Below are 18,132 nucleotides of genomic sequence, written 5' to 3' on the forward strand. Positions count from 1 at the left end.
TCTCATAGAAAGTTGAATTGTAATTTATATATACATACATATACAATTTTTTTTTTGCAATTTTTGAACAAAAAGAATGAAATTTTATTTTCTAGTAACACAGTGTATCTAGATGCGCAGTACTTTGTCCAGTGTTAATGAATCAAGTCTGGTTCTCCCCCAATTGTCCACCGCACATACCCCAATTGTAAATCATGGAGGAGCCCACTGCAAGGAGACAAAAAGAACGAAGAGCTTGGAAAGAAGTGAGCAGAAGAAGAACAAGAAGAAGAAGAAGCCGGAAACCAGCATTGTAGAAGAAATGGGGGTGGTGGAAGGAAGAAGAAAACTCTAAAAAGCAAAAGCTCATTAATACAACATATAGTTAATACAAGGGCCATTCAAGAATAGGACATAGTTGCTTCTAGGAAATTCACTCTGCCAATAGATCCCGTTGACCGGAGTCGGGCAGAGGGGGGCAGGCAGAAGCGGGCAGGGAGAGAAAAGTGAGAAGCCGGGAGAGAAGCAACAGCTTTGGAGGGGTACTGTACGTTAGGGCTTCATCATCGTTGTCGCCATCGTCGATGTGGCCACGTCATATGTCTGCATCGTATCCCCGGAGCAACCTCCCGCTTGCATGAGCAATCTCGTCGGATTACGCTTACGGGGAACTTTGTCTGCACTGCCCAGAATAGACTTAGTGTCGGTATTTGTTTGCTTGCCGGTACCAGCAAGCAGGAGAGATCCTGGGACGCTTTTCCTGATGGAATGGTTGTGCTCCAGGGTATAATTGGAGCGTCTGATCAAGTTTGTTGCAGTTGATTATGGTCGCGCTGATGGGAGGCGTAGTTGGAGTGAGCAGTGAAGTGAGAAACGTGCGCGCAAGGTGCGCTGTGAGGTGGCTTTTGTGGTGGAGTGTGTTAGGTGTGTGGTGGAGTGACTAGGGTTGGTGGTGCAGGGCATCACGGAGGAGAAAAATTACCGACATTCGCGACTGCTGGAGCGGTTTTATTGTGACTCGTGAAGTAGTGGTACCGTAATTTTTTGTTGAGTGAAGTAGGCAACCTCCAGAGCTGCACGGGATCGGCTGATTACAACCCTTGCTAGCTTTTAATCCTGAAGTTCCAGATTGTCGACCTTGTTATCGCATTTGCGGAGCTGGTTGTTAAGAACCTCGTTTTCTCGTCAATATCCATGTTAGCGAAACGTTGCTTCTGGTTTAGTGCGCATGAAGCACTTGCATACTTTATCTACATCCCGGAGTTGTAACGTTGAAGGATAACAGAGCCTGCAAGTATCTGTATAAATTTAGCACTTAGGAGTTTGTATCTCTCATCGACAGCTTTCCACTGGAGTTTTACATGTTCGCACCGAATAGATTGTGTTGTTAGAACCTGTACCCTTCAACGCTGTGGAGTGGATTGTGCTGTGCTGTCAGTAAGTTTAATGTCTTCCGATACACCTGAATGACCAGTGGGTGCTGTCGTATCACTGGCACCACCGCTACCATTGACAATAAGTCCTGTTATCTTTCAGTATTGTTCAAACTTGCAGGATCTTAGTCTTAAAATTATGTGCAGTCTTGCGTTTTCAATTTAAGTTAGCTCAGCATCATGCAAACAATCCCTCGGCTTCAATTTGAGCGATTCAGCCACATGATTGGGATGCCCTCTGGTGTCAGTTGGCTGATCTCTGTGTTCTCAATATGGAATTATGATTTGATGGCGGAAAGAACAACAAATTTGAGAATTGCAATTGAAGTAGCTACATATTTCAAAGGGCAGTAATTTTTTGCCTAACAAAAACTTGAGCACAACAAAGTTAGATTCAAAAACTAGAACTGCAGCTTTGCCATCGGTAGTAATGGCGGACGTAGCGTCTCGCTGTCAGGTATGTTTCCTTACTGTTGGTTGAAGAATACCAAGACAGCCTGTAGCTTCTGTCTCCTGTATGTACTGAACAGCTTAGTACTTATATTTCTCGCTTAGTTGATTTTTATGGCGGACGATTTGATAATTGTGAAATTGGGTGCTTGCAGAGCCAGTTGGGCTCATTTCGCATCAGGGAACTGAAAGATGTCCTGGCGCGACTGGGTCTTCCTAAACAAGGAAAGAAGCAGGTGCGTCTGAAATCCCATGACTTGTTTGCATGCAACAACGTCTTAGTCCGTATATGGAGAAAAGAATCAGCAATTGGAGTGGAGATATCCGGTTTTTCTTCTCTCGAATTATGTCGACTATCATTCATAGTTCCCTTCTGAAATTAGAGCATTAGGTGGTTTAAGTTAATATAATACGGTTCAAATCTATAGGAGAGGTTTTTGCACGCGGTAGAAGATGATTTATCTTTGAGGTAATGTGATAAGTTTTTTGCAGTGTCAAGATCGGTTCCTCTCTTACTTATAATTCTATGAAATGCCCCTAGGTTGGTTTGCGCGACTGTTCGATCTTCCCTCTCGCGCATCATGCTCTAGTCTTAGCGAGTTCAATCTCATAACATGTTGCACTGTGTTTTTGCAGATCCTCATTGACAAGATCATGGATTTGATCAATCCTGCAGAGAAGGAATCGCTAGCGAAAGGTGAGATATTTTAGATTCGGAGTCAGTTTTCTTCTGCTGTAGTGTTTGATGAGTAGATGACAGGATTTCGGGATACAGTCGTATTCGCTAGAAACTTGTTGGTTCTGTCGTATTTCTGGCATACTTTTGTTTGAAGTGGCGGGTCTTTGGATACGAAGGTTGTGAGTGGTTTTTAGTTACACTGTTTCATCTGAGTATAATCAGGAATTGGTTTGTTTATCCTTGAGCTTGAACTTGCGATCTATGTTGCTTTAGCAGGCTCTAAAAGTAGCAAAAAAGCCATTTCAGGAGATGAAGCAATTGCTATTGTTGACGAGCAATACAGGTGCGTAGCCACCTGCTTTATTTATTTATTGTTTATTCATTGGAGCGTCTTTCGGAGATTTGTCATGAAGGTCTATATTCAGCAGTTGTTCTTGCGAGAATCACGAGTAGTTACCTTGAGTGGAAACATTTTGGAGCTCTTTCAAGGAAACATAGTGACGAATACTTCCCAAAGATCAACGTAAGAAGTCCAGGCCATTTTTGAGTTGTTAGGATATTAACTGACAGGTAGTTTAGGTGTAGAATGTTCAAGTTTGATTATAATTTGCATTGGATTTTTCTCATAGCCGAGATTTGTTCGAATTTTTACAGGAAACTTCGAAGTATTGGAACTGATTTATCTAGGCATAAATCTGCTAAGTCTGCATCCAGCAGTGGATATCCTTCACCTGGGCTTGATGAAAGTCGTTGTCCTTGTGGAAGTAGCGTGGAAGCTGGACGCATGATTCAGGTCTTTTCTCAGTATATGTTTTCAGGACTATTTCCTTAATCGCTCAATTATTTTCTAAAAAGTTGAAGTGGCAGTCAATATATTGATTGAACCGGGACCAGAATTCCTCCCTCTCCGCTCCGTTCCCCTGCGGGCATGAGGTGAAGCACAGGCTAAGTTGCGTATACAACTTGCCACGTGAGGGTGAGGTGTAGAATTAAGGGGAACTAATCATGATCCTCCCTTCATCCACCTTGTATGTTGGTACCCGGAGTTTAAGTCTACCGCTTCATCTCCAACTTTATTATAATTTTATTTGTATTGTGGAAGGTTTAGATAATGTAAATTTTGACTTGAATGGGTAAGTGGTATCTTTTGCAGTGTGATAGTCATGGATGTCGGATCTGGCAACATAGGAGTTGCGTCGATTTTCCCAAGAAGCCAAAAGATGGAGTTCCAGTTGAGACTCCGCCAAATTTCTACTGCGAGCTTTGCCGCATATCTCAGGGAGATCCGTGCGTTTCCGTCATAAATGCTTCTTTTTTTTATCTGTAGTTTTGCTTAAGGTTGTTAGGATGGCTTTGGTAGTGAAGTTTGTTCTATTTGGTTATTTCTGATTTGAAAATTTTTCTCGATCTTATCAGATTTTGTGAAGCACTTTTTCACCCTCTGCTGCCTGTAAAGTTTCCTTCTTCCACAGCCAAATCGGAGAGGTATGTCTTAATGTCGGGCAGGTTGTTTGTTATTTCATGTATTCAGCTCATCATGAGAAAAGTTATTTGATCATGGACAATTTTTATGTGATAGAGTTTATATGTAATATTATTGTGTTTGTGTATCCTGCCTTTGTCTGAGTTTAGCGTGAACAAGTAATATGATTTTGTGTTTAAGGATTGTTAGGTACTTTAATGAACCTCCTGTTTTTTCGTTGCTAGCGTTAGTCTGTCATTTTGACAGAATTCTCTGGTTGATAATTGGATTGCAGAGCTATTACTCTACAGAGCATAGATGAGCAGTTTACTTTGAGTCTTGCGCACCAGGAACTGCTTCAGAGTCCAAATTACGATCTGCAGGTATTCCCCCAGCAGGTTGCTGGAATTTATTTTCATTGAGCTCTCTGTTCCATTTCAATGGCATTAGGTTTTTGAGTTTCATTTTTCCTCCCTTTAACTTCATCCAAGGACGTGTTGTCTCATCAGGGTTGAGTTTTTTATACCTTCATGTATCAATATGTGCTAAGGCTTTTGTTTTTTCTTATTTAATATTTTGTACAGGTCATGACTGTTTAATGAGTTTTCTCAAATAGTATGGTTGTGAGGAGAGTATTTTGAACTCGTTTTACTTTAGCAATCCTTTTTTTCATAGTTGTGGGGATACCATAAACTTTGTTTTCAGGTACATCTTTAGACATTAACATTTGAAAACTTGATTTTATTTATAACATTTAGGTCTTACTGACGTGATGGACGTTTTTCAGGTCTGGTGTGTGCTCTTGAGTGACAAGGTTTCCTTTCGCATGCACTGGCCTCTTTCAGCTGTTTTACGTGTTAATGGTACCTTTCATTCCGATATCTTGATGCATTGTGTATGCTTGAGCACTTCACTTACTTTGTATCGAGAGCACGGAATATTCCGTACAAAGTTGCCCAGGAGAGTCCTACTTGCACTGTTATTAATGGTCGTCTTGATTGTTTGGAACCGAGTTAAATGTCTTGATGTTTGGTACTACGAACAACGAAAACTATGTCGCTTCTGAGGATTGCATCGATTTGTTTACGGTTTTAAGCGTTTGATTGGGTTGATCAAAATACAGAATATTCAAGGGTAGGATGGAAGACTTGTATTTCCAGTGATTTATTCCAATTGACTCGTAACGTTCTCTATGTCAGATGCAAATGTGCGGGTTACTAATCGACCTGCTGAACAACCTTTAGGCGCAAATAGTCGAGATGAAGGACATAGTGTAAGTGTATTCATAAACCTACACCAAGTTGTCTCTTCTCTGTTTTATGAAAGGTTAAGCTGGTTGGGATACATTTTTGGATCGTTCTCTCTGGCACATTAGCAATTGTTATCATTTTTGTTAATACTGGCATAAGGTCATTCTTCGGCTTTTCAGATCACTTCATATACCAGAGAGGGACTGAACAGGCTGAACATGTCATGTGATGATGCTCGCCCATTCTGTTTAGGAGTGCGAATCATCCGCCGCCGTTCCCTTGAGGAGGTGTGTTTTGAGATAGCCGGCAATATTTATTACACTGATATCAACATGTGATTTTTTGTTAGCTGCAATCGAAAAGATGTGCTTGTTTTGTGTCCATAATTAGTCATAGTTTTTGTTTGTTCATATTATAAAGTCTGACGAGTTAAGATTTTATACTCTTTTGCAGTATCCTCTCTGAATTTACAGACAGGATGTTGATTGATTTTTAGGTTATGGACATGATTCCAAATGAGAAGGATGGAGAGCCTTTTGACGAGGCCGTAGCTCGAGTACGGCGATGTATAAATGGAGGGGGTGGTCAGGGATTAGGCAGTGATGATGACGGTGCCGATAGCGATTTGGAAATTGTGGCGGAGTCTCTCACTGTTAACTTGCGCTGCCCGGTGAGAACATACAATTTCGTGAGCTGTAGTTGATTTCAGTAATTGTTTGCTACCTTAATCTTCTGATTATTGTATTATCCTGCTTTATCTGCCTAAAGCATGCTTTTACAGTTCTGTTCACTTTTGGGATTTTGATGCAAGTACATGTGGTACTGAGTTTTTTTATCAGGTTCTAAGTGTTGTCTAGTTCTTTTTGTGGTGACAGACCGGTGCATATTCTGATGTATTTGGGTTTGTGATGTACAGATGAGTGGGTCCCAAATCAAAGTTGCAGGTCGTTTTAAGCCATGCCCACACATGGGTTGCTTTGATCTTGATACATATGTGGAAATGAATCAGCGAACGCGGAAGGTATTTTTAGTAATCTTAATTGCATCAATTGTCAACCCTTACGCGTTGCTACATATTTTATTTTATTGGAATACCAGAATGTCAGTCATTCTTAGCAAAACAAATTAGTATTCAGGATAATATCTGTATTCAAAGGGTAGGGATGTGCAGATCAAAGGATGTGGTTTATTCACTGACATTTTTCTGGTACATTTTGTGGGTGATATAGTGGCAATGTCCTATTTGTTTGAAGAACTACTCTATAGAACATCTGATCATCGACCCTTTTTTCAATCGGATTACAAATGCGGTATGCGTCAAACGTCTTCTTTTATATCATGATGGATTCTGGATGAATTTTAAAATAAATTAGGATATATTTCACTGATAGTAGAATTGTCATTACTATCATTGACACCTGAGAAATGCAAGTGAAAATATCAATACTTTTAGGCGTTCTTATCTAGTGGAAAGATCTAGTTGAATTCTTGTAACTGATTTCTATACAGGATTTATATGATGTATTAAAAAAACGGTTTTGCATAGCATGCTTTTTGGACGAATTAAGATACCAGATTTATTTTTATTTTTCATCTTGTGGCTTAAGCCTCCTGATCTACATGGGTTTTGTACCAGTTGAGAACTCTGGATGAAGACGTCACTGAGGTGGAGCTCAAAGCTGATGGCTCGTGGCGGCCCAAACTGGAAGGGAATGTTAAGAACGGAGAGCCTTGGAGTCCATCACCAGCGGCTGCCGTAGCAATTGTCTCTAATGGGAACAAATCAGCACCTGTTCTATTTTCTAGCCATCATGTCAAAATTGAGGCGGGCCGTTCTTCTCATGATCATGGCTCTTTGCAATTGAAATGGACACCTGAAGTTCAGAGAGTCGTGAATGGCAGGAATTACCGAAATGGTGGCCCAAGCCTGCAAGTTATGCCCTTGCCCAGACTTTCAAGAAGTAGCAGCGCGACTGGTAGCAATCTTAAAGTAGGCGAGGATGAAAATAGTGTAAATCAAGATGCAAGTGAGAAAAACACTGTATCCATGGATGACACCGATGTGGAATTCTTATCAATACTTCAGGAAGCAGCTAGAGGAACGTGGCAAGCCAGTGGTGATGATCCTGCGAATGGAGGTGATATAATAGTTCTCAGTGATTCAGATGATGGAGAAGATGAAGTAACAGTTGTCGGGTCTTCTCATGTTTCGATGTACTCGGACGTCATCGGCAATGGAGGAGTTCGTTTCTCAGAGGGTAGGGTACCCAATGATATAAATGGTGATCCATCACGGTTTGCCCTTGGTTTAGGGCAATATGAGTACTATGGGTCACAAACAGAGGCGGTTGCGCTGCAACATCCTCCTTTGCAACCAACACCAGTGGAAGTTGTAGGAAGTTCCGATTTCCTGTGCACTTCTTTGATCGGGAATGATCCATCGCAATTAGACTGGGAAAGTTTTGGGCAGTCACATACCCCCACACTTTATGAAGTTATTGATAGCGAGAGTATAGACATTAACAAAGATGGTTCGCCTTTGCAAAATCTTCTCCCATCCCAACCAGCTCGATCTGAGGTAATGTTACTGGAATATTACCACTCATTAGAGGAATCTTTGGCTCAAACATTATAGTTACGTTTTTATTTGTGTGGAAGCTGCCTTGAAGTGCTTGCTTTCCTTCTGTTTGTTTGGTACATCAGTAAGTTGCAGTTCTGTTCACGGCCATTGATGTCACTCGTAATGCTAAAATATCAAGGTTCAGCTGTCAATAATGGAAATTTTTGCAGGTCCAAGAAAATTTACGGGACCTAACACTCCCTGCAGAAGTTATGGACAACTCTTGGTTTTCACTTAGCCTTGGCGGGATAGGAAATGTGGTAAAACCAACTCCAGAACGAAGTTTATTTACTACTTCAATAGAATGGTGTTCGCCAATTTCTCAACCAGGAGTCAATGAATACGATCCTCATGGTAAAGGAAAGCCAAATTCTAGCTCAAAGGGATTATCTAAGTTCTCTGTTTGAAGGATTTAGAAGGTTTAACTCATGTCTTTTTAATCAGGTCCTATACTTCTGTAGATTAGCTTGAGTTTTGTGAGTAGTAATTGTTCATTTACCAGATATCTCTTCAATTCTTTCGTGAAAGTCAGTTTTCCGACAATGTAATGTGGCTTTATCATTGCTGTTGTTGATTTGTTATTGACTGTAATGCTAGGTCTGGGTAGCAATGGATCATCCCAACACCTAATGGACTCAAGACATCCATTGCGCGGTCATTTTACCGCAGACGGTTATCCTTTTCCAGTAAGGCCCTGCAGTGGCCACATTCATGCACGGAGAGTTTCCCGTTAAGTTCGGATGGATAATTCGAAGTAGCTTAGAGGTTCCTACTTTCGTCTGTTAGCAGGGCGTGTCAAGATTGGGCAAATTGCTTCTCGATTTCCCTCCGACATCGATCCTTCCATGCAGCAGCTGTTGTACTATAACGAAGCAGAGCTATTCTGATGGGAATGAAAGGAATATAATGGACATCCGGGTCAGGCGGATTTGCTGGACATCATTTCCAGTTTCTGCTCTACTTCCGCTCTGTTGTCGGTACCTAATTTTCTCGCAGTAACTTTTGTACACGATAATTTCTTTATTATTAACAAATAATTATGACATTTGGCTCATCTCCAAACCATAACTAAATCTGCTAAAATCAAGTTCAAGGTTTCACTGATGTTTATGCTTACTGTAAATAATATACCTGAATTGAGACTGCAGAACTTAAAAGCACGTAAAGAGTCTTGACTGTGGAAATTAGCTGCAACATATGTTCAAGCCTACTTCCGTACTGACAGAATGCAGGCGACCTACTTTCAAGTCTATGTACTTTCTGACAGATTCTATCCTAAACATTCTCCAACATGAACTGGATTACCACTTAGTTGACCCATGAATATTGTCTGCATCTGGAAGCCAATGGTTCTTACAATTCAATTAGATGAGCCTCCTCGTGCCAAATAAAGGAGAAGATACCTCCACATATATTAATGATACAGGGTTGTTGAAATTAAGTTCATATGTCGTTTACTAATCCGGCATCACGAAGCGCCACATGTTCCTCACGGAGGAGGTGCTCAAGGCCAACCCAGGCATCTGCACGTACATGGAGCCCTCCCTGAACGTCCGCCACGACATCGTGGTCGTCCAGGTCCCCAAGCTCGCCGCCGAGGCCGCCCAGAAGGCCATCAAGGAATGGGGCGGCCGCAAGTCCGACATTACCCACATCGTCTTCGCCACCACCTCGGGCGTCAACATGCCCGGAGCCGACCACGCCCTGGCCAAGCTGCTCGGCCTGAAGCCCACTGTGAAGCGTGTCATGATGTACCAAACCGGGTGTTTCGGCGGTGCATCCGTGCTCAGAGTGGCCAAGGATCTAGCCGAAAACAACAAGGGCGCCAGAGTGCTGGCAGTAGCGAGCGAGGTGACCGCAGTCACATACCGAGCCCCGAGCGAGAACCACTTGGACGGGCTTGTGGGCTCAGCTCTGTTCGGCGATGGCGCCGGCGTGTACGTGGTTGGATCCGACCCCAAGCCTGAGGTAGAGAAGCCATTGTTCGAAGTGCACTGGGCTGGAGAGACCATCTTGCCAGAGAGCGACGGAGCCATCGATGGACATCTCACCGAAGCGGGGCTCATCTTCCACCTCATGAAGGATGTACCCGGGCTCATCTCCAAGAACATCGAGAAGTTTTTGAACGAGGCCAGGAAGCCAGTGGGATCACCGGCATGGAACGAGATGTTCTGGGCGGTGCATCCCGGAGGTCCAGCCATTCTCGATCAGGTGGAGGCGAAGCTGAAGCTGACGAAGGACAAGATGCAAGGGAGCAGGGACATATTGTCCGAGTTTGGCAACATGTCTAGCGCCTCTGTGCTGTTTGTGTTGGATCAGATTCGGCACAGGTCTGTGAAGATGGGTGCGTCCACTTTGGGCGAGGGCAGCGAGTTCGGATTCTTCATTGGCTTCGGACCAGGACTGACACTGGAAGTGCTTGTGCTCCGCGCCGCTCCCAACTCCGCTTAGATTCCACCCCACCTCTCCTTTTTACTCCCCATTCTCACCAATTTGTATCATATCATATTATTGCATAGCATTGCATAGCATAGCATAGCATAGCATAGCATAGAAGTGTGCAATTCAATTTCAATGGTATTGCTTCCTGAGCTAGAGTTCGCGCTTAATTTTAAAAGAGAAATCAGGTTATCGAATCAACCTACGTTCTTGCTTCAGCGAGCTCTTTACACACTCTGAAATCTAGGGTTCCACTGTTTCGTATCCGGAACCTGAACGATCTGGCGCCTGTGGGTATATTTCTCTCGCTGTGCTAAATTGGCAGTGCATCTACTCTAGCGTTCTTATTGTTCACTCAATTTATTTCTGGAAGACAGGAGTTTGGCAATGTATAGTCACAATGCAATCAGAGGTGCGAAGTACAGTCTTATTTAGAAAATTAGGGCTGGAAGAAGATGAAGTGGGAGTGTGTAGTGCGCATTGTGCCGATGGATCTGAAATTCATCAGGAATGTAATTCATCGGTGAATCTCCGGACCATGTGTTCGTTTGAGCTTTTATAATTGCAGCCTCTAAGTCAGCTGCGATTGTTCGACACTACCCACTGTTTCTTTGAGCTGTTTCTCGTCACTTTTGAATCTGTTGCTGTAGCATTGGAAACTGAGAAGAGAAGGGTCTGCAAGGAATTGGTTGGTTGCATTGAACTCATGGTAGCATGGCCCAGCCAACAATTAATGAAAACTGTGATTTGTTGTCTGTCGGTCATTGAGAAAGTTAATCCTCCACCAGTTTCAGTGATATCTGGACACAAACAGTGGGTGTTTCACTAAATTCTCAAAATTCAAATGCAGTTGGAATGTGTTAAATGGTGTGGTATTCAAGACATTTTGGGCTTGGTGTAACATAAAATTCAAATATTAGGCATGGTGTGATGTAATATCCAAATTTTGGGCATGGTGGAATATAAAATCCAAATTTTGGGCATGGTGGAATATAATATCCAAATTTTGGGCATGGTGTAATATAACATCCAAAGTTTGGGCATGGTGGAATAAAACATCCAAAATTTTGGGCATGGTGTAATATAATATCCAAAATTTTGGGCCTGGTGTAACATGCATAGGGTTAATAAATAAGGTTAAAATCATCTGATCAGAAAATTTTGAAAACAGCTGTATCTTGTGCTAATGATAACATTCAAATTAACCAATGCTTGAACAAATTCATGAAAGTTTGGCACACCAATAGGGAAGCTTGGACACAACGGAAGCAAAGTCACAAAATAAAATAAAGGGAAGATCATCACATCAATCGCTGAACATCCATCCTCCTGAAACTCCACTAAACGTACAAAGACAGCTAAACAAATTTGAACAATCCATGACCACTCAAGTAGATGTCTTGGCTGTTGCTGAAAGTGAACTCTTATTCATTTTTGCTTGCAAACAAGAGACTCACCATAATAGAACCTTTCTTCCTCTTCTACTTCTAAAGTTAGGAAATATATACACAACTACGCATTGCAATTGCAATTTAAAAGCTGTGTGAGTTAACAGAGGTGGTCAAGGGTGAAGGCACCACACAACCTCAACTCCAAGCATTTACACAAGAATCTCCTACTAATGTACAATGTTAATTGTAACGTCAATGTGACGCACTTCCTACTAATGTACAATATTAGTTAATTGTAACGTCAATGTGACCCACACGAAGATGAACGGAACAAAATTGGGAGGTGAAGCAGTGTCAACTAGCAAGAGGCGCGAGCGGGGAAGGGCCCTGGTGTGCCGGTCCAGCCTTGAACGCATTCCAACAAAGGAGCCACCAATTGGCCTGCAGAAATGGCATTGAACACCTTCTCAATCTCTTGCCCAGGAGACACCGTCCTCTGCCCGGACAGGAGCTGCGTCTTCAAGTCTCCGCGCACTAGCTTGTATAATGGATACGTCCTACAGTCTTGAATCCTGTTGGGAACCGAGGATAGTCCCTTTGTGTCATATGCTTCTCGCACCGCGGGCACCACACGGCTCAGCTGCAGCTTCAGCTCTGCCTCAAACACTGGAATCTGCCTAAACACTGCGTTGGAGGTCTCCTTGTCGGCACTCTTCAAGGCACGGCTCACCAGCACCCCTCGCAGTTTCTCCATTAGAGGGTATGAATCACTGGTGGAATCGTCGATGTAGCTGAACACCGGCTGACGATCCACTACCATCAGTAGTTCCTTTTCGCAGAAGCGTGATGGCAGCAGTGATCCGTCGCTGCCCATGAAGAGCGTCTTCTTGGCCACCTGTGTCACTACTTGCTTCACGGCCGACTGCATGGTCTCTTCGACATGACGCAGGTCGACAGCCTGGCACAAGCCTACCAAGAAGGTGGCGCTCATGAGCTTGAGAATCTCCATGGCTTCCTCCGTTTTGCGGGCTGACACCAATCCCAGTGAGTTCACATCTTGGTTGTGTTGCTCCGCGCTTTGGACATGGGTGGTGACCGGGTTGGCTAGGTAGTTAATCTCAGATAAGTACGAGGCCATGGCGATCTCTGCCCCTTTCATGCCGTAATCCAGGCTGGGGTTGGGTCCCCCGCTCAAATTGGACGGTAATCCGTTGTTGTAGTAGTCGTTCACAAGTTCGGAGAATTGTGCGAACATGAGCTTAGCGATGGCGGCCAGCGCCAGGCGCGTGTTGTCCATAGACACGCCGATGGGCGTGCCCTGGAAGTTGCCGCCGTGCAGGGCGATGCCCCTGGCAGCGTCGATGATGGGATTGTCGTTCACAGAGTTGATCTCCCGCTCGATGGCGTGGGTGGCGTTGCGGATGACCTCCACCTGAGGGCCCAGCCACTGCGGGGAAGTTCGCAGCGCGTATCTGTCCTGCTTGGGCTTGCGCAGGGGGTCGGTCTCATTGAACTTGGCGGCAGCCTTCATGAAGGAACTCCCGTCCAGCACCCACTCCATGACAGCCGCAGCTTCCATCTGTCCGGGGTGGTGCTTCAGCTTGTGAGTCAGGGGGTCGGCAAATTCGGGCTTGCCCTGCATTACCTCGCAAAAGAGCGCGGACAGAACCTCGGCGAGCAACACCATGATGTTGGCATCGTAGCACACGGTGGAAGCGAGGGCGGAACCGACTGCGGTGCCGTTGACAAGGGCGAGCCCTTCCTTGGGCGCCAGCTCGAAGGGCTTCTCCACGCCTGCGATGCGCAAGGCCTCCAGCGCGGAAACCTCTCGTCCGTCCTCGGTGACGGCTTTGGAATTGGGGCGACCGGTAAGCAGGCCGGCGATATACGACAAGGGGACGAGGTCGCCGGATGCCGTGATGGTACCCCGCAAGGGCAACTTGGGGGTGACGTGCGCGTTGAGTAGCTTCTCCATAGCTTGGAGGATCTCCCAGCGGATGCCAGAATAGCCCTGCATCAGCGTGTTGGTACGCACTAGCATCGCCGCTCGGGCAGTCTCGGATGGCAGGGAGTTACCCTTGCTGAGGACTCCCGCATTCAGGAAGCGGATGAGTTCGCGCTGGAGCTCCACTCCTTGCTGCGTGCGACGATGAGAGGTCGCTCCGAACCCGGTGGTAACGCCGTAGATGTCACCTCCGCCCATGATCCTGTCGAGCACCCAGTTGGAGCTCTCGTCCACTCTACTCTTGGCATTGGCAGCATCGAGCACGACATGCACGTCGGGTCTGCGAGCAACGGCTGCTACCTGAGGTACGGTGAGGGTGGCTCCCTCGATCATGACCTGGGTGGCATTTTGGTAAGTGTCGACCATCCGCTTGATTTCTTCGAGGTGGCTGCATTCCATGGCCTTGGCGGTCTTGGCCCAGTTGAGAGGATCCGCACCATGAACTGCTCCATTACCGAGTAGGCCAATGCAGTACGGAGATGTGTTATCATCGAGCATCATCATGTCTGAAGATGCCGCATCAATTTGCTCACCTGATCCGACGACAGCTCGTGGTGCCATTGTTGGTATTGAAGACCTGCAATTACACTATCTGTCGAGATCTACTGGGTGCGCGGAGCTACGCAAGACTGTGATGTACTGAGAGTTCGAAGTCGTGCCTGAACGCCTACTTCAGGAAACAATCTCAACCAAGCAGCAGTAGCAAACTTTGCTGATCTTTCAAGAGATGGGAGGTGAATCAATTGCTGAAGGGTGGGATGCAGGCCCTGTCCGGCATTCGCTGCTTGAATGGGCCTCAGGGCGAAGTGAAGATTAATGAGATTCGGGGAATGCTCTTTATGCAACTAATGCCTCTGGCTAGAGCGCGGTGTTCGCCGTCGAGAGGTATCCTAGCGGCTGGCCCTAGTCCATAAAGGTGGGTGTATTGCGGTGAAAGCAGTCCGAGGTGGCGTTGAAATGTTGAAAGTGGTGCCCTTCCTGGACCTATGAGCCTCCTGCTGCCACATGAAGGATGAGAGTCCTCCAGATTGGTTCATGATACACGGTTGTTTGAAATTTAGTTCGCCTGTCGTTTACTTCAACACTAGGTCAAACTACAATTCCCCTCATGTTCTTGTCGGTGATTCGCAGGTTCTCTGGGGTGGACCCAGTTTCTATTGGAGGAAAGTCGGACGCGTGTTCTTGTTTGGAATGACGAAGGCGCTGCGATTCTTCGTGGTCTTCAGCCTGACTCTCAGAGTCTCCCAGTCACGCTGGTGTGCTGGAATGGATCGTTCCGCTGATGTCGAAACTGACCAAAATATAAGATTTCAAAGGGCCAAGTCAAGACCAGGAGTTCTGTGCAAAACTCGATTGCGAAATTCAAAAATTGTCGTGCAATTGTGAAATTCAAAATTCGCCTCCAGACGGGATGTGTACACATGGAGTAGCAGAGTGGTGGGGTGAAAGCAGAAAAAAGGTCAACCGCTTTCAACAGCGATGACTCCGCAGAAAGTTCCTGATGAAAGTGCCAACATCGCGATGCTCTTAAAGGGCACACGCTGTGCATGAAAATAGCAGGGTCGATACGAGCTTGAAAACGGAAGTCGCCACCCAACTACACCGTCTATCATTTCTCTGGCAATCTCTCCGATCGTTGTACTCAAGTTACTTACGAAAATAAACTAGCTCGTGGCGAACTAAGAGAGTGGGGGTGTCTCCGCAGATCCCGACTGGTAGCATAACTGAATCGGTGCGTAGAACAACCTCTCTTGTTGCAGGATTAGCAGACAGACAAAGTCGGAATACGTTTGGCAGCACAGATTGAGAACTAGAGTGAGGAGATCGACCGGGGTTGTCCAATGGCTTCTGCTGGGGATGTTACGAGGGCCGCGCTTCCCAGGGCCCAGCCCCGCGCTGAAGGGCCAGCCTGCGTGCTAGGCATCGGCACTGCGGTGCCTCCCGCGGAGTTTCTGCAGAGTGAGTACCCCGACTTCTTCTTCAACATCACCAATTGCGGCGAGAAGGAAGCCCTGAAGGCCAAATTCAAGCGCATCTGTGACAAGTCGGGCATCAGGAAGCGCCACATGTTCCTCACGGAGGAGGTGCTCAAGGCCAACCCAGGCATCTGCACGTACATGGAGCCCTCCCTGAACGTCCGCCACGACATCGTGGTCGTCCAGGTCCCCAAGCTCGCCGCCGAGGCCGCCCAGAAGGCCATCAAGGAATGGGGCGGCCGCAAGTCCGACATTACCCACATCGTCTTCGCCACCACCTCGGGCGTCAACATGCCCGGAGCCGACCACGCCCTGGCCAAGCTGCTCGGCCTGAAGCCCACTGTGAAGCGTGTCATGATGTACCAAACCGGGTGTTTCGGCGGTGCATCCGTGCTCAGAGTGGCCAAGGATCTAGCCGAAAACAACAAGGGCGCCAGAGTGCTGGCAGTAGCGAGCGAGGTGACCGCAGTCACATACCGAGCCCCGAGCGAGAACCACTTGGACGGGCTTGTGGGCTCAGCTCTGTTCGGCGATGGCGCCGGCGTGTACGTGGTTGGATCCGACCCCAAGCCTGAGGTAGAGAAGCCATTGTTCGAAGTGCACTGGGCTGGAGAGACCATCTTGCCAGAGAGCGACGGAGCCATCGATGGACATCTCACCGAAGCGGGGCTCATCTTCCACCTCATGAAGGATGTACCCGGGCTCATCTCCAAGAACATCGAGAAGTTTTTGAACGAGGCCAGGAAGCCAGTGGGATCACCGGCATGGAACGAGATGTTCTGGGCGGTGCATCCCGGAGGTCCAGCCATTCTCGATCAGGTGGAGGCGAAGCTGAAGCTGACGAAGGACAAGATGCAAGGGAGCAGGGACATATTGTCCGAGTTTGGCAACATGTCTAGCGCCTCTGTGCTGTTTGTGTTGGATCAGATTCGGCACAGGTCTGTGAAGATGGGTGCGTCCACTTTGGGCGAGGGCAGCGAGTTCGGATTCTTCATTGGCTTCGGACCAGGACTGACACTGGAAGTGCTTGTGCTCCGCGCCGCTCCCAACTCCGCTTAGATTCCACCCCACCTCTCCTTTTTACTCCCCATTCTCACCAATTTGTATCATATCATATTATTGCATAGCATTGCATAGCATAGCATAGCATAGCATAGCATAGAAGTGTGCAATTCAATTTCAATGGTATTGCTTCCTGAGCTAGAGTTCGCGCTTAATTTTAAAAGAGAAATCAGGTTATCGAATCAACCTACGTTCTTGCTTCAGCGAGCTCTTTACACACTCTGAAATCTAGGGTTCCACTGTTTCGTATCCGGAACCTGAACGATCTGGCGCCTGTGGGTATATTTCTCTCGCTGTGCTAAATTGGCAGTGCATCTACTCTAGCGTTCTTATTGTTCACTCAATTTATTTCTGGAAGACAGGAGTTTGGCAATGTATAGTCACAATGCAATCAGAGGTGCGAAGTACAGTCTTATTTAGAAAATTAGGGCTGGAAGAAGATGAAGTGGGAGTGTGTAGTGCGCATTGTGCCGATGGATCTGAAATTCATCAGGAATGTAATTCATCGGTGAATCTCCGGACCATGTGTTCGTTTGAGCTTTTATAATTGCAGCCTCTAAGTCAGCTGCGATTGTTCGACACTACCCACTGTTTCTTTGAGCTGTTTCTCGTCACTTTTGAATCTGTTGCTGTAGCATTGGAAACTGAGAAGAGAAGGGTCTGCAAGGAATTGGTTGGTTGCATTGAACTCATGGTAGCATGGCCCAGCCAACAATTAATGAAAACTGTGATTTGTTGTCTGTCGGTCATTGAGAAAGTTAATCCTCCACCAGTTTCAGTGATATCTGGACACAAACAGTGGGTGTTTCACTAAATTCTCAAAATTCAAATGCAGTTGGAATGTGTTAAATGGTGTGGTATTCAAGACATTTTGGGCTTGGTGTAACATAAAATTCAAATATTAGGCATGGTGTGATGTAATATCCAAATTTTGGGCATGGTGGAATATAAAATCCAAATTTTGGGCATGGTGGAATATAATATCCAAATTTTGGGCATGGTGTAATATAACATCCAAAGTTTGGGCATGGTGGAATAAAACATCCAAAATTTTGGGCATGGTGTAATATAATATCCAAAATTTTGGGCCTGGTGTAACATGCATAGGGTTAATAAATAAGGTTAAAATCATCTGATCAGAAAATTTTGAAAACAGCTGTATCTTGTGCTAATGATAACATTCAAATTAACCAATGCTTGAACAAATTCATGAAAGTTTGGCACACCAATAGGGAAGCTTGGACACAACGGAAGCAAAGTCACAAAATAAAATAAAGGGAAGATCATCACATCAATCGCTGAACATCCATCCTCCTGAAACTCCACTAAACGTACAAAGACAGCTAAACAAATTTGAACAATCCATGACCACTCAAGTAGATGTCT

General features: G+C 45.6%; 4 protein-coding genes across 8 annotated transcripts; 3 read left to right on the forward strand and 1 right to left on the reverse strand.

Moving 5' to 3' along the window:
* The first annotated feature begins 693 nt into the window (after positions 1–693).
* LOC112276935 (E3 SUMO-protein ligase SIZ1) lies at positions 694–10,911 on the forward strand. Of its 5 annotated transcripts, none has more exons than XM_024508760.3 (17): positions 694–1,869; positions 2,018–2,098; positions 2,499–2,559; positions 2,818–2,884; positions 3,196–3,334; positions 3,695–3,828; positions 3,958–4,026; positions 4,299–4,386; positions 4,791–4,866; positions 5,203–5,276; positions 5,433–5,540; positions 5,750–5,923; positions 6,170–6,274; positions 6,483–6,563; positions 6,890–7,831; positions 8,044–8,227; positions 8,471–8,918. In XM_024508760.3, exons 1-17 carry the CDS (start codon positions 1,843–1,845, stop codon positions 8,605–8,607), a joined length of 2,547 nt encoding a protein of 848 aa, XP_024364528.1. In that variant the 5' UTR covers positions 694–1,842; the 3' UTR covers positions 8,608–8,918. The 5 variants fall into 5 exon arrangements, 3 of the variants coding, with proteins under 3 accessions (XP_024364528.1, XP_024364527.1, XP_024364529.1); XR_016500757.1 differs by having other exon boundaries at positions 729–1,869; positions 8,019–8,227; positions 8,471–10,911; XR_002968205.3 differs by having other exon boundaries at positions 1,705–1,869; positions 2,815–2,884; positions 8,019–8,227.
* LOC112276939 (polyketide synthase 3) lies at positions 9,356–10,911 on the forward strand. Its single transcript, XM_024508764.3, has one exon. The coding sequence runs from the start codon at positions 9,356–9,358 to the stop codon at positions 10,322–10,324; it is 969 nt and encodes a 322-aa protein (XP_024364532.1). The 3' UTR covers positions 10,325–10,911.
* Positions 10,912–11,717: 806 nt separating this feature from the next.
* On the reverse strand, positions 11,718–14,504 carry LOC112276937 (phenylalanine ammonia-lyase). Its single transcript, XM_090247239.1, has one exon. The coding sequence runs from the start codon at positions 14,267–14,269 to the stop codon at positions 12,062–12,064; it is 2,208 nt and encodes a 735-aa protein (XP_090103365.1). The 5' UTR covers positions 14,270–14,504; the 3' UTR covers positions 11,718–12,061.
* Positions 14,505–15,058: 554 nt separating this feature from the next.
* On the forward strand, positions 15,059–17,330 carry LOC112276938 (naringenin-chalcone synthase). Its single transcript, XM_024508763.3, has one exon. The coding sequence runs from the start codon at positions 15,550–15,552 to the stop codon at positions 16,741–16,743; it is 1,194 nt and encodes a 397-aa protein (XP_024364531.1). The 5' UTR covers positions 15,059–15,549; the 3' UTR covers positions 16,744–17,330.
* The last annotated feature ends 802 nt before the right edge of the window (positions 17,331–18,132 follow it).

The sequence above is a fragment of the Physcomitrium patens genome, chromosome 24 (genome assembly GCF_059467195.1).
Source record: "Physcomitrium patens ecotype Gransden chromosome 24, ASM5946719v1, whole genome shotgun sequence".
Lineage (NCBI taxonomy): Eukaryota > Viridiplantae > Streptophyta > Bryopsida > Funariales > Funariaceae > Physcomitrium > Physcomitrium patens.